Consider the following 16,341-nt stretch of genomic DNA (forward strand, 5'->3'; position numbering starts at 1 on the left):
ACAATTTGTTTTATTTAGCGGAATGCCACAGTAAAAAAATTTGCACTGGGTCTCTGAGGGTTGATGCTCGACTGAATACGTTATTGGCATGATGGACACTGATGTGACAGAAAGGGTATGCACCATGTTGCCTGCAATAACGAATCATTAGACAAGCTCTGTTGGACCAGGCTTTTCCAGAAAAGGCAGCCAGATTTATATTACAATCAAGAGCTTTAGGATTGTGTAATAACATTGACTTCTATTTTGTGGTGGTTCCACTATTTCTATATTACCTCTGGCAATATCATTTGTATTCTGCTTTTATTGGATTACTTGATTTTTATTCCTTGATTGTATCTAGCAGTATAGTAAAATATGACTGTCAGACATAAACAAGATATACCTTCAGTGTTGCATCTTTTGGGTAAAGGTCTTAAATTTTTTTCTCCTTGTCCCCTGCAGGCCACACAAATAGCTTATTCACATTTTTGATTAAAAAAAGTTTTTGCTGCTGTATTATTCCTGCTTAAAACATTTGATTTCATCATTTAATTCTGCCTGGGATTCCAACCACACATCTAATATCCTGATTTATAAGAAAGAAGAGGAAATACTCTGCCACGTAAGATACATATCACTGCATATTCTATCTTATCTTCCTATTTATTTTTTATTATAATTTCTAGATGTACTAGGTCTAATTTAGGCTAGATTGACACGAGTACATTCTGGTCCAGTACACAGACTTGTATTGATTTCAAGATGGAAGATTTGTACAAATAAATGTAGGATTCCAAGCACAGACTGTAATTTTTTATTGTACTCTATATCCACACAGATCGTCCCAATAATAGAAGGGAAAGAAGAAACCATGGCACATTTCATTATTCATACAGATTGTTGGTGCCTTTAAGTAACTAAAGTTTGCTCAAGTGGTTTGATATCTTTCTAATTACTGCTACATACTGCTAAATAACATTACAAAACATTACTGCTTGGTCTGAACTATAAAATTAACTTGGTCTGCTTTAGTTGCCTGGTTTGAAACAAACATGCTGATGTGTATTAGCCTTCTTTTCTTTTCGTGTAATGACTGTGCACTATTTTCTTGAACCCTAATATACAAAATTAAGTTTTTTCTCTTCTCCCCCCTCCCCCCCCATTAAGAATGATTGCATGTCAACGACTCTCTTCAAACTTCTGCTATTCAAGCTATGCAATTGGACAAATCTAAGTGTCAGAACAGGCTTATTGGATAAACCTTTAAGAATTCAAAATTATCTTTGTATAATATTCTCTTGAAAATCTCACTTTCCACAAACAGTAGTGTCATGCTAGAATACACATGGAAAGGGAACACAGCTAAAAGCCAATAATGGAAATTAAGTTAATAATTCAATTTTCATGAAAGCAAATATTTGAAAAAATTTTCTGAGATACTTGTTCCAGCCTGTTTACATAGTGAATGATTAAGAATAAGCTGTCTAGTAAACATTGTTCACTCAGCTAAAACATATTATTATTATTTAATAGAAGGTAAAGGTCCACAAACTGAAAATAAATATATATATTCATTGTCATCTAACCTATCACATGAATAGAAGTTGTTGTTGCCCTCTTCTATACTTTCTACAGCCACACTCAGCATACTTTTTGAATGTTAAAACTCTTACAAGAGCTTGCACAAGTCATAGTGTAATGCACATGAGAATCACTGCAGTGAATGGTGGAAGAAGATGTAGCCATCCACATTTTTTTTGAAACATGGGGCAAGCTACCTATGGCATGCTGGACTGCTGACATGGGGTAAAGGTACAAGTTGTGAATCTGTGTCCCTTAAGCTGATTCTAAATCAGTCCTGACACTTCATGAAACAAATCTGAAGCAATGAGACAAATGAGCAAACGATGACCTTGTACAGGCAAATACCTCTTTATGTTCTCAATGCATCCCTATAAAGTAAACATTGTTTATAGGCAGTTTTCCCTAAGTATTCAAGTCCTAGATACTACAGTACAATTTTCCAACATCACTGCAAGGTCAGGTTGAAATTGTTTAAACTACCGTATAAATAGATTTTTTTTTTTTTTCCTACAGTGAATTAAATCACATTTTTACAAGGTTAAGTAGGGTGCAAAGTATTTATTCCCTTTTTCTGTTGGGAACTTTACTAGTATTCTGCCATTAAATCTGCATGACCAAACAAATATAAAAATGAGAAATGAATTTTATTGCATTTTTTCTTCATCAGAGATAATTTGTAACAATAAACACCAAAATATACAGATATCTATCTCAGAAATAAAATATTTAAAATCTTCAATCAGCCACCCAGAATCAATAATGTAACCTGCACATCAAATCAAAGCAATTCATATTTGCTAAGAAGTGCTATTAAATAGCACTGTTTTAAATAATACCTTCCTACTTTTTACAGGAAGATGCCTTTGAATGAGATGCCTAGTACTATAAAATAGCTAACCAAATATGTGTAACAGTGGCTTGACTGTTCATGCAAACTGTTGCCATGTGTATATGTAACAAATAGGCGATCGCAAACTTGATTTCAGATTAGTTGCCTTTCCACTGTGACACGATAGATTTTAACTTTTTCCCTTTCATTGGGAAAAAGAGAAGATAACAGAGATTTACAGAAATTAATTAAGATTGTGCACATTAATTACTATACAGTCAAGCAAACCTACACCATACTTGCACTGACAGATCGATTTTTTTTTTTCTCCCATAAGTGCTAGGAAAGGAGGTATACAATACAGGAGGTACACAAACAAAATGAGATGAAAAGTGATCTAGAAGAATGTTTTTAGAAATACTTAAAATGAGTTCTTCATTGTACTCAGGACAGCAACTATATGACGCACTTAGAAGAGAGTAAGAATAAATCAGTTCATTCCTACTCAATGCACTGCAAATGAAAGAGGACACAAGTTTTACAAAATACCTTCCAGCTCCATAAAGTTGTGCTGTTACACGAATGTTAACAAATGGGATAAAAAAAGTAAAATTAACTCATTGCAAGATTCTTTTGCTGACATGCTATGAGTAAGTGTTTGAATCACGCATGGAGCTGACAGGTTCATTCAAGAAGCTTAAGTTTCTGTTTTCCAGTGCTACATAAAAAGGAGATGAGAACATAGCCAATTATAGAAATAAGACTGTGCTTGTGTGTGTATGCATGTGCACACATGCGTATGGTTTTCTAATACTCATTTTAGCTGGCTGACAAATTTCTAAACATTTTTTCAAAGGAATTATAAATCTGAGCAGAAAATATTCTTGAGGAATACACAGCTATTTCCTAGGAATTTTCAATAAGATTTGTTACAAGGATGATATCTAAATACTTGAGACTAAAAGATAGTAAGACAGAGGTCATGTATCTATTAAAAAGAAACATTAGAAATCAGAAGGACTAATAGCCTATGAGTAGGACACTTACCTGGGACATGATCTATATTGGAGACTGCATGAATTTGAACCTTGGTCTCCGATATCTTGACTAAGTCTCTTAATCATTAATAAGTAATGATATTGCCTGCTCTGGACTGGATCTTTCTCACTACAAAAAACAAGCAAAAAGGAAACAAAAGCTTTCTTGCATTCATCCCAAAATGGGACATCAGGTTCTTGAAAACTAAAATATTGAGGGATGTAGAGAAATAGTTATCTATCTAGTTAAGAGATAACAAGTTTTGAAAATGAAATAATTTACAGTTTAAAATAAATTACTGACAATAAATTATTGCCATTGAAATAAATGAAATCTGCAGATGTGACTGAATATATTTATTAAATATCCAGCAACTGCTATATTAAATCACAATAATATCTATTCAAAATCTAACAACAAACTGCTGCCTTTGTAAAATGAAAGTTGTCTGTTTGCCAAACAATCAAATTATTTTTGAGTAGAGATAAATACAGCTATAACACAACTTCATAAATTTCAAATGCCAGTCTGGTACAAATTGGACATGTCTCAACAAAAATTATCTAATAAATGGAAAAGAGCTTTTTCTTAGTTCTACTTGAAATTGTGTTAGCTGCCATAGGCAAATATTATCTTCATCACATAGATCAGCAGAACCAACTGAACTGATAACAGAACAAATACTGGTTTAAACATCAAATAAAGAGATCTGGGTGGTCAAAGAATCTTAGAAACCTGACAGCTCATATCACTGTCATGCTTGTTGAGAAATGGATAATGAGTATTACAGTATAGTTTTGCAAATAAATTATTTTCTTATTCTACAGTATGCCAAGACAGTTTGCTATAGGTCTAGATAAAAGCATTGAACCCAGCTGCTTTAGTTCTGTACCACTAAAACCTTAAGTATCAAATTATAGCTTTAACGGACAAATTATACTTTTAAAGAAATCATAAGTATTTTTTCCATATTGGTTATTAAGATCAGAAGAGTGCGTGTGTGCGTGTGTCCAAACAACACAGTTAAAAATTTGAAAGATTTCCTCATTCTTGCACAGCAACCAAAAGCCAGGAAAATATACTTGTGTTTACTGGCCTCTATAAGCAATGTTAATAAAATATTATCATTCAGATAGATTTGCACATTAGATTTGTGCAGATCCAAAAGATTCTAACTCTAAAAGTCAAACTCCTAAAGAAAATACAGGGACAATCTGTAAAGATGCAAACAGAGAGGAGTTAATGGTTGCATATATCTGTGTTATTATATATGCTGTCACACAAAAAGAAATCATGCTTAATTAGCATGTGTATCTTCTGGCAGACATTTAACCATCTTGCAAACTACCTGCTGTCCAAACAATGCAAAGTTGGAGCTAGGCAGCCAGCAACGAGAATGCGTTCAATTGTGAGCACGAAGCTTGTGAACTCTAGCCAGGAAATTCAAACTGCTGTTTATGCTCTGCTTATGTTTGAAAGTAAATTGAAGTTCAAGTTCCCTTGAGAAATAACTGTCTTAACCCAGATGATAAGTTAGCTCATTCCTGATCTTAAAAGTAATTCCCATGGTACTACTGGCAAGAGAAGTTTACCATGTATCGATACAGAAAACATTGTGCCATGACAGCAGTCAAAACTGACTACAACGCTGCCAGTAACTACAGCAAGAGAAAATATCTGAATAGGGCGACTGCATTCTTAGAGGGGTAACAAAATAAGTCTTTTCAAACATTGATTCCTAAAGGGAAAGCAGAATATAGAGACACATAAAACCAGATGTACAACCAAAACCAGTAAAACAATTTGGTGCTGATACTTCCTAGGATATGTGGCTGAGTCACAGACCAACCCAAAAGAGATCCAAAGAACTAAAGGGGTTCACATCTGCATTTTTCCTACAATTTTTTCAGCTTTAGTAAACTCCAAACTTCAATGTAATGTAATAAGCAATGGAATAATGTAATATCAAGGAAATGCCAATATCAATGCCAATTGTGTACGTATTAGAAAATGTATAAATGCACTGATACTAAACGCCTCCCCCACCAAGAGGGGGACTTAGGTTTCTATGCTGATTGCCCCATGTCACTTCACAATGTCACTTCACAGTAGTAAGGGGAATACTTTGAATTTCTTTTTTAAAACTGTAATTCAAAGTACCTGCAGAAAACTTTCAGTCGCATATTTCTACACTGGTATTTGTTTAGTGACAAAAACGTAAGGTAAGTCTCTTTTACAGAGTAAGTAATCAGATTAACAGACTGTCAATATACTTTATTCATTAATAGCTATATGAAGAATAAATTACATAAAATTATAGTTCTATTGAGGTTAGAATAACTTAAAGATGATACAAGATAAAAATTATATCAGAGAATAATGTTCAAGTGATTAAATCTTTAAAGAAAAAGTAAGCTAATTACCTATGCTATGGACCATACAAATACATGACAACAAGAATGCAGGCACAGTAAAAAATATTTCCTTCCTTGCTATCCTTTAACATTCATATATATTACGTAATTGAAATAACAAGGATGTTATAAATACACAACATATCCATACTTTGCCCTGTGGTTATGTCACCAAGTTATGACTTGAGTGTCCCATCCTTCTTGAAACACCTAGTATACTAATTGTACAGACACTAAAAAGTAACTAACAGCTTTGAGCTTCATTAGACATGTATAACCTAGACTAAGTGAGAGGCAATTATATCCTGAGGGAAAGTGAAAGACAGACGTCTCCACGGTGGAGCCTGTGGATCATGGCAAGGTTAGTACAAGGAAAGGAAATTATAAATGTTCCATAAAACTGAAGTCTCCTAAGTCTATTATTTTGATTTTGACAAAAGCTACAGATTTTAGTTCCCGGCTTGATATTTACAAGATGTTTTGCACGTCCCCTTTGAAGATCAGGCTTAAGAGACATGAGGAAAGTTGAGTACATTCTTGAAGACAGCAGTTGTTTACTTTTCAGGAAAGCATTTAGTACAATAGATGAAGCCTGAAGTTCAAGCATATGATTCAGAGATTCTGATGGTTCCATTAGGAGATAATATATCACAGAGGCTGTCAAATTATTTTATCCTTACCACTCAGGACAGAATAGATCCACTTGATGCACTTAAGACAACAAAGAGTATTATTCTAATGACGAGTTTAGCCCGGCGATTATTTCAGGGCTAAGATATTGGCAGAGCATTTTGTTCGAGGTCAGATCTTCCTCTAATATAGCCTACTCCTGAATGATTACTTTCCACGTAAACCCAGGATAGTATGGTGTGTTATACCTACATACATCTGTCAGTGGAAATGTTTAGGGACTTCTTTGTCCTGAAGTTCTTACATGCTTTCACACGTATCTTTCTAAACAGATGATCGAACAGTGAGGTAACAGATCTTGACTAGTCGTTAAAGGACAGTAACACTAAGCTACCAGTGGGGGAATATCTTTCAAAAAATTATTACATCTCTGATTCCTCCATCTAATATTCCTTCCGCTACACAGATAGTAATTACCTTCAGTTTTGCTTGTCTGATACATATTATATCAGGGCAGTTATTTGTAACTTGTATTTACCTTTCAAGTTTCTTTCTCACATTGTACACTGGAAGAAGAGATTGTATACCCGAAAGTTTCTCTACCTTTCCCAGCTATACTACTTAATCTGATAAAAGGAGACTTGCACAACTTGCCTATACTATGTTTTTACACAATTGCAAATAAACCATTTTTCCTTTTTAATTACTTCTTTGATGAGCTATTCAACATCCATCCTTAAGGACAATTCACTTCAGTTGCCTGTCTTACTACGAGATGAATGGCCTTACAGGAGACCCTATTTCTCCTTTCTATATATATAAAGAACATGGGATAACTAGCTCAGATTCAGAATGCGACTTTTACATGCAAGGTCAGTATATTCAGAAAACTTTTCCAACTGAAGATTCTATAAATTGAACTCAGAAAGGTTTTTATTGTGCCATTTGGCCAGTGGCTGCAGCTGTACAGTTAAAAATAGAAAGTCAACAGCTAATACAAATTAACATTGATGCAATTGTCAGCCAGCAATGACAAACCCATGCCCTGGCTCTTCACGACCCCTTGAAGTGGTGCAATTACTATTATTTTTATAAAATGCTCAACATTGTCTTATGCTAAGAAAGCAAATAATTTAAAATAATGTCAAAACGTCAAAGCAGTTCAATTTCAACGATTATTTTATCATGGCTAGATTCCTCTTTTGTGCAAATACTCTTTAAACCAGTTTAGCAAAAGTATTTTCCTTTTCAAAAGGTTTCTAGCTGGACTTCTGATTTCCTGTTACTGCCCAGAGATACAAATACAATTTCTTAGTTTATATCTATCTAGACATATATACATGCACATGGAAGAAATATATGTATTTTTCAAAGCTATTACATTCTTTAGATACATGAAGTTTAGGTTCATAAACTAAATTATTTTACTCTCAGATGTCTGTTGCTAAGAATGTGACTCCTTCAGAGTTGATACAACTTTCCCACTGGTGCTCAAATGTGGATGTGTGGACATAAGCATGAAGATTTTACTGAACTTTTTATATGACAATCTTCTAGCAATCAATTTTTGAACCCGTACAGAGACTCTAATGTGAATATGAACTAGTCCAAGTAGAAGACTACCATTCCATGAATCTGCAGAAGAAACCCAGTATTCTTCAGTATATAATTAACAAAATGGATTCGAACATGATCCAAAGTAACAGTGCTTATAAAAGCAGAAGAAAATACTGACAGACTTTTTTTTCATTCTTTCAACTTTAAGTTATATGATATGTCTACAGCTAATTACAGGTAGCTTTATAATATTAAATAACCTATTGTCATGTCATTTAATTACTGTATTTTTTAACAGTCTCTTTGTAAAACAAATGTGTGCACTTTAAAATATACAATTTCAGGTCATAAACCACAGTTTTATGCCTATGGATTCTGTTTTCTGCAACAGTTTAACCATAGATCATTCCATAAATTTATGTAAAAGTTGGAAGACAAAAACAAATCAGTCCTGAAGCAGTACATTTCATTAAACAAAAGAATGAAATATTTTTCCATTAAAAGAATAACGGTTAATAATTTTATGTCAACTGGGATGTACCACATATAAATTTGAGTAAGAATGATCTGGTGGTGGTATGATCATTAAATAAAATGTTTCTGTTATTCTTTTTAAGTACAAAATCCTTTGGAAACAGTAATTTTTGCAGATTGTTCATAACAAATTGTTAAGTAGGAATTTTCATTTCTGAGGTAGTTAAGGGTTACATGATATACCAAAATGAACAGTGTTCCCAAGCATATGCAGTATTTTGGGGGCTTTTCATATAAAAAAGGAGTGGCATGTTCCACTTTTGTTTTCCAAATCACTTACTGGTATATATGACTATGTGAATATACAAAATTAACTTTAATTCTGTAACAAGAGGGTTAACGATTAACTCACACTAGTCAGTGGCATACCATTTATCTGTATTTATAACAAATTCAGGATTATTAAAGATGCACATAAGCTTTGTGATTTCTCATTTGTAATAATGAAATAATGAGTTTGTAAATCAAGTGCATAACATTTCAAACACTATTTTTGTGAAATTATTAAGCCAGTGTTTGCATAATTATTTCAGATACATACATCTCTCAAGCTACTGAAGCAAGGTCTTCAATCCACTAATGAGTAAACAGAACTGCTGAAACAATCCGGTTGTTTCCTGCACTAGATTCCTGCACTGATTTAATTCACCATAAACCTTTAACTTTCTAACAAAACTTTGACATGCAGGAAAGAAAAATATTTCAAAATATCTTTTTTGGTTTTGTTTTAAAAAGATTATATGTTGAAATTGTAAAAGTTTTAAACTGGATAGCGCTATAGTAGCTTGTGGTGTGGAAGGTCAAACATTGCCTAGATATGGAAGCAGCAGTTTAAAATATTTTATTGGAATGTAATCTTCTGCACAGAGAAAAATTCTATGCTTTTTAAAACATCTTCTTAACCTATTTAGATTTCCACGCTTAATTCTCCTCTGGAATAATAACAGACCATTTTTCTGAAGTCAACAGATATGCCTAAATATACTTCTAATACAAATAGCAAAAGCATATGTGGATGTCCTGTTTTGCAAGCACATTATGCTAAAAAAAAAAAAAAAGAAAAAGCAAAACCAACCAAATAAAAAACCTCCAAACCAAGCAACACCCCCCCAACTTCTAACAAACTCTTCAGTACATGAATATTAAAGTCATACAGTTGTCAAAATATGAATCCAATATATTCATCCACTAGTGGCAACTCAGAAGTAGCAATGTATTTGCACAATACGTCTCACCAGGCAACGACCTCAGATAACCCTGTGCATTACAGAGCATTAGCAGATATAGAACAATTTTAAACATATGTTTAATGCTGGTTTTTTTGGCTGTTTATTATTTCACTAAACTAATGGAGAATAGAAATGTGCTATGACCCTAGAAATTAGAAATGTATTACTAGCTACATGAAAATATGGCTTATGAAGGTCAAAATCCAGAGGGAGACACTACACTGATCCTAGCAGAAGCACTGCTATTTTAAACTGTGGAGTGTTCTATCTTTTCTTTTGATATACAAAAAGGCACCACTCCACTGCCAGCTAGTAGGCACTTCTACCACCTTTATCCAAACAAAGCTTTGGGAACAGCTGGGCAGATAACACAGTTTCCACTGAATGCAGATGTTCCTTCAGGTGTACATCTGAAATACAGACTCGGTAACACCTTGCTGCTCTTAAAGATTCCAGATGGAGGCTGTCTCATAAAAGCCTGTGGCTTTTATACCCACCTACCCCCTCTTATCAACATCAAAACAGCTACTCTAAGTTCTAGGTGAAACACAGTCCAAATCACCAGTAAACTCTAAAAAAATACTAATAACAACGTAAACTAAAAAAAGCCACCCTAAGCTGACCTGACTAATCCAGTTTCCTCCTAAGAGAGATACCATACAGAACAGACATAGTAAACTCCTACTGATTGCTATCAGTGGTGACAAGCAACCAAGAGATGGTTGTGGCAGTCACCATGATGCTTTTGGTTGGGCTAACAAAAAAAATCTAAGATCCAGATATATTTTCAGCAGATATCATTAACCAAAAATATCTGAATAGATAGGGCACAGGTCCACTCACTGCAGAATATACACAAAAGGTAAAAATATCTGAAATAACACTCAAAGAAGTATATATGATTTTAGTCCAAAATTACAAGATTTGTATATAATATGGTAAAGGAAAGAGAACTAAAACTACAAGCTATTACTTCAAGAAACAGGGTACATAAAGTTACTGTGATACTTACCACTGTGAAATTCATAACCTTCAAAATCCATACTGTCATTGCTAAGTTAACAATCATGGTAACCAACAGCAGAAGGACAAAGAAGTATAAGCACCTCTTTCGCCATCCATAAATCCCTACTGGGTAAAACTGAGGATGTTCAGTCCTTGGAAGGCTGTTCTGTTGTGTTGCTAATATATACTGCTCTCGTGTCATCTGGAAAAGAAAGATGTGGTATAAGTAAGCAAATGAGAGGTCTGTTTTTGATAGATTTTATTACGTGAAGATTATCTGAGAACATATACAAAACCAGTTTCTATGGGCACAGAAGGGATGCATTCATTCAGCATAAACCACATCAATGTTATTTTTACTAGGCATTTAGTAAGAATTTGGCAGTTTTCATTCATTTAAAGTAAACGTTTGGTTTAATATTTCAAACTGGATTTGTATTTCAAATTTATCAGCAAAAAACTGTGAAAAATATTAATGTAATCCATGTATGTATCTTACATTCTATTTCTGAAGGCTGTTTTATCGTCCTTTATGAGGTCATTCAGGAAATTTAAAAAAAAAAAAAGTCATGTAACTTTTTTTTGTACTGGTTTTGGCTGAGCTAAAGGTAATTTTCTTCATAGTAGCTTGTAGCCAAAACCAGTACAGTTTCAGACAAACAGAAGAAAAATCTACTCTTTCTAGAAATACATTTGTCATAAATGAAGTTATCACTCTTTTATTATACTTAGTAAATTAAATTAATAATTTATGCCATTATACATACACCCATATTTTACAAAAAAGTATGCCATTGTGTACACCATATTTTACACAAAAAGAAACACAAAAACCCTTCAAAGCTTTAATTTTGCCTTTTAGGAGATATGGATACTATCATCATCTGTTGTTTTCCTGAACCAGTTTAAGTTCTTCCAGCATACAAGCAAGCAGTAACTGTTTGCAAACTGCTTAAAGAAGTTATCATTAATTCTTCTTTATAGCAAAAATGTTTATGGCATTTAATAAGAAACCATTTAACATTTTTTACATCCTTAACTTTCTTTTACAGATATTTATATTCATATTCAGCTGTCACATTGCCTTTAGACTGGAAGGTATTAACTTTTCTCCATGACTTAAAAATGAAATTAAAGCAATCTTGTTCTGTTTATGCAAAAGTTCTTGAAACATGCCCATTAAAAAGATTGGTTTAATAGGCTTTGTGCTCGAGGAGGGAAAAAAAAACCCAAAACACAAAACGAAGAAATACTCAAAACAAACAAACAAAAACCCAACAAACTTATAAACCAGATAGAATGATCAGTTTTACACTTAAAAACTGCCTTTCTTTTCACTAAAAGAAAGTAAAAAAATGCACAAAAATGGGTCAGTGGATTTAATTAGAAATAAAAAAACAGATTAAATCCACTTGAGGGATCAAACAAACGTTGATTTCATAAGATTTTTAAAATGTAAAGCTCAAAAATATTTACGTAAACATCTGTATTGCTAGATATTTATCCAGATCAAAACTCTTGAGGTTTTACCATGCACTTGTTAGTGAATGAGATATTAACGGCATAAATTAACTCACTGTGAGTAATTACAGCCACAAGTGATAGAATACACATCCATATTACAACAACAATACATATATCACTGAAATAAGTCAAAACAGAAATAATGGATTTATAAAGCAGGTTTCAAATAAGCTAGTAAACAGGCATTTTGTCATTTTTAGTCTTCTCAATCAGAATTGCTTCTCTTCGCCTGTAATTTCAATTAAATGTAACATTTAGCAATTTGTTCACGTAGTAAACCTTTATAAACAGAGCTTCCCTCAACGACATTTCTCAGTCCTCCCAGAGCAAAGTGTCACCAGGCTTCAAGACCTTAGATCACCCCCTTATCATATCCTGGCAGTATTCACCCTAGCTGTGTCTGAATTCCTTACGAATTCAGAAACTGAATGCACGAAAGGGTTAATCATCTTCCTCCTTATGATGAGTTTCTGCACATTTATTTAGCCAGCCATTGTAACAAAAATACAATGCATGATTACATTTTGAGATTTAAGTAATTAGTATTTTTTACACGATTTCCATTGTCTTGTGACCTTAATTTATATATTAGTTACAAAACATTTATTACCATTAAAAATAGTTGAAAAGTCAACTTCCAGATTGTGAGAATGCCATAAGTAGCACTGTCCCTAAAACTATGAACATGGCCCCATGAAATATGCCCTTTGCAATACAATCATTAAATACAATAACATTTTATTCCATCACCTCAGCCAGGCATCAGTCAGTTCCCTCAGTGTATACTGTTCAATTGAGTGAGGCTTGGGGATGCAAGTTGTACCCCTGCAGCCCGTGGAGGACCCCATGCTGGAGCAGGTAGATGTGCAAGAGTTTAACACCCCATGGAGAGCCCACACTGGAGCAGGCTCCTGGCAGGACCTCTGACCCCGTGGAGAGGAGCCCACAGTGGAGGAGCAGGTTTTCTAGCAGGACCTGTGATCCTGCGGGGGACCCACACTGGAGCAGTCCGTTCCTGAAGGACTGCACCCTGTGGAAAAGACCCACTCTGGAGCAGTTCATGAAGAACTGCAGCCTGTGGGAATGACCCACATTGGAGAAATTTGTGAAGGACTGTCTCCCATGGGTTGGACCCCACGCTGGAGCAGGGCAAGAGCATGAGGAGGAAGGAGCAGCAGAAACAACGTGTGATGAACTGACCGCAACCCCCATTCCCCATCCCCCTGCACTGCTCAGGGGCAGGAGGTAGAGAATATCGGGAGTAAAGTTGAGCCCGGGAAGAAGGGAGGGGTGGGGGGAAGGTGTTTTTAGATTTGTTCTTATTTCTCATTTTCCTACTCATTATCCTATCCCTGGGTCCCCCAGGGATCGATATTGGGCCCAACGCTGTTTCGTATCTTCAGAAGTGATCTGGATGATGGCATCAAGTGTAGCCTGATGAAGTTTGCCGATGATACCAAACTGAGTGGGGAAGTGGACACTTTGGAAGGGAGAGCCACCCTGCAGGAAGACCTGGATAGGCTGGAAGAGTGGGCTAACAAGAACCTTATGAAGTTCAACAAAGACAAGTGTAAGGTCTTGCACCTGGGAAAACATAACCCAGGAGTGCAGCAGAGGCTGGGATCTACCCGGCTGGGGAGTAGGTCTGTGGAAAGGGACCTGGGGGTCCTGGTGGACAACAAGCTCAATACGAGTGAACAGTGTGCTGCTGTGGCAAAGAAAGCCAACAGGATGCTGGGTTGCATCAACAAGGGCATCACCAGCAGAGAGAGAAGTCATTATCCCACTCTACTCAGCGCTGGTCAGGCCACACCTGGAATACTATGTTCAGTTTTGGTCACCGCTATACAAGAAAGATGTGGACAGGCTGGAGAGGGTCCAGAGAAGGGCCACAAAGATGATCAAAGGACTGGGAAGCCTGCCATATGAGCAAAGACTGAGAGAACTGGGTTTGTTCAGCCTTGAGAAAAGAAGGCTTAGGGGAGACCTTACCACTGTGTTCCAGTATTTAAAGGGTGGCTACAAAGAAGGCGGAGGCTCCCTTTTTACAAGGAGTCACATGGAAAAGACGAGGGGTAATGGGTACCAGTTACCCCGGGGAGATTCCAATAGGACACAAGAGGAAAACTTTTCACAATGAGAACAATCAGCCATTGGAATAATCTCCCCAGGAAAGTGGTGGATTCCCCAACATTGGACACTTTTGAGATTCAGCTGGACAGGGTGCTGGGCCATCTTGTCTAGACTGTGCTTTTGCCAAGAAAGGTTGGACCAGACGATCCTTGAGGTCCCTTCCAACCCGCTATTCTATGATATGATACTCTAATTAATTGGCAAGAAGTTAAACTAATTTCCCCAAGTTGAGTCTGTTTTGCCCATGACAGTAATTGATGAGTGATCTCCCTGTCCTTATCTTGACCCATGAGCCTTTTGTCATATTTTCTCTCCCTCTGTCCAGTTGAGGAGGGGGAGTGATAGAGCGGCTTGGTGGGCATCTGGTGGCTAGCCAAGGTCAACCCACCACAACCATCTACAAGCAATTTTTTTCCTTAAATCTGTTGAATATTTTTCCAATCAAAACCCCAAAATAAACATCTTAATTCTGAAACTGTTCAATATAAAACCACACACACCAGCTGTCTTCGGACCTCAGGCAAGTTGGTTAGACCCAATTCATGTAACATCAATTCTTCCCAACCACCCACAAGAATCAAGGCCTCAGTTTTCTAAGAACTGCACATATATACATAATAAAACAGGCCCAAAGAATTTGCCATTTGCTATGAATATAAAAATATTGTGATTTTGGCTTTATTTTTTAGGGTTATTAATCTGGCCAATTACAATTATTGGCAGCATTCTCACTACTGATTTGTATACTTGTGTAAAAAAATCATCAGCTGATTTTTAAACTACTGAAAACCAAAACAAATCCTAGTTGGTCTAGTAATTAGTACCTGGAGATGTTAAAAGTATTAAGACAAAAAAACCAGAAATGTTTGATAAGTATCTCCATGTAGTATCATGTTTTTATCACCAGTAAAGGAAAAGATACCAGACCATATCTACTTCAGACAAGTATTTTTAACTGAGGAGGAACTGCTGTGAGCTCTGTGTTTTTGTAAATCATGAAAAGGCAAAGAAGTTCCAGAACACTAGAAGGACAAGTTATTAAAATATTTTTTAAAAGTGACTTACATGAGCTTTGTTAAACCATGTAATATGATAGAACATTTTTCAAAAAACTGGCCACACCTAAAAAAATCTGACACGTTTTTTGCCAAGAATTCTGATTGATAAAGTGCACATATTCTTTATATGTAAAAATACATACACGCAGGTATTTATGAATAAATATGTATATATGTAGATCATAGAAATACATACAAATATACACACAAACTTTTGAAGACTGAGTTGCTATTTCATCCTATTGAACTTTCAAAATACATTATAAAAATATACATTCTAAACTAGGTGACTGACAGATCTTATCGATGAGGAATTCTTATTAAATGGACATTTAAAAATATCTGACTGCAGTATAAGCGTAATGCTATTCCATTATTCAGGTCTTGTAAATAAGAAATTACTGGTGACAACATTTCAAGATGAGACAAGAACTATGGTTTGAAAGTTTACCTGGGTTTCTGACTTTAGGATGCTCGAGGGTCTCAAACCAAAAATAATTAAATTACACAAGTGCTCCATTAAATACTTGAAGGGTTTCAATGGTAGCATCTTAAACTGGTAAACTCCATGGTGCACACATGCATATATACACAAAGTCATAAGCAAGCCAGAGCCACATGCTAAATAAATTAAAAATAACTCCTGTCCTCTGATAATTAATGAGATTTCTAATTCAAATCCAAAGTAATATGGGATACATTATTCAGTAACTGCACAGAAATTAAATCAGTTCTTACACTGCACTGAACAAGTATCATAAACAAGATAAAGGAAACTATCATAGCACTGTAAACTATTTAGTCATGTCACAACTGTGCCTAAA

At 35.2% G+C, this 16,341-nt stretch overlaps 1 protein-coding gene across 1 annotated transcript in view; it reads right to left on the bottom strand.

The window, feature by feature from the left end:
- SGCZ (sarcoglycan zeta) overlaps window positions 1-16,341 on the bottom strand; it is a 434,991-nt gene that overhangs the window by 220,281 nt on the left and 198,369 nt on the right. Inside the window, exon 2 of the mRNA XM_050896531.1 lies at window positions 10,810-11,004. Coding sequence (XP_050752488.1) covers window positions 10,810-11,004 — 195 coding nt within the window. The remainder of the gene's footprint in view (window positions 1-10,809; window positions 11,005-16,341) is intronic.

Source organism: Gymnogyps californianus, chromosome 4 (assembly GCF_018139145.2).
Source record: "Gymnogyps californianus isolate 813 chromosome 4, ASM1813914v2, whole genome shotgun sequence".
Classification (NCBI taxonomy): Eukaryota; Metazoa; Chordata; class Aves; order Accipitriformes; family Cathartidae; genus Gymnogyps; species Gymnogyps californianus.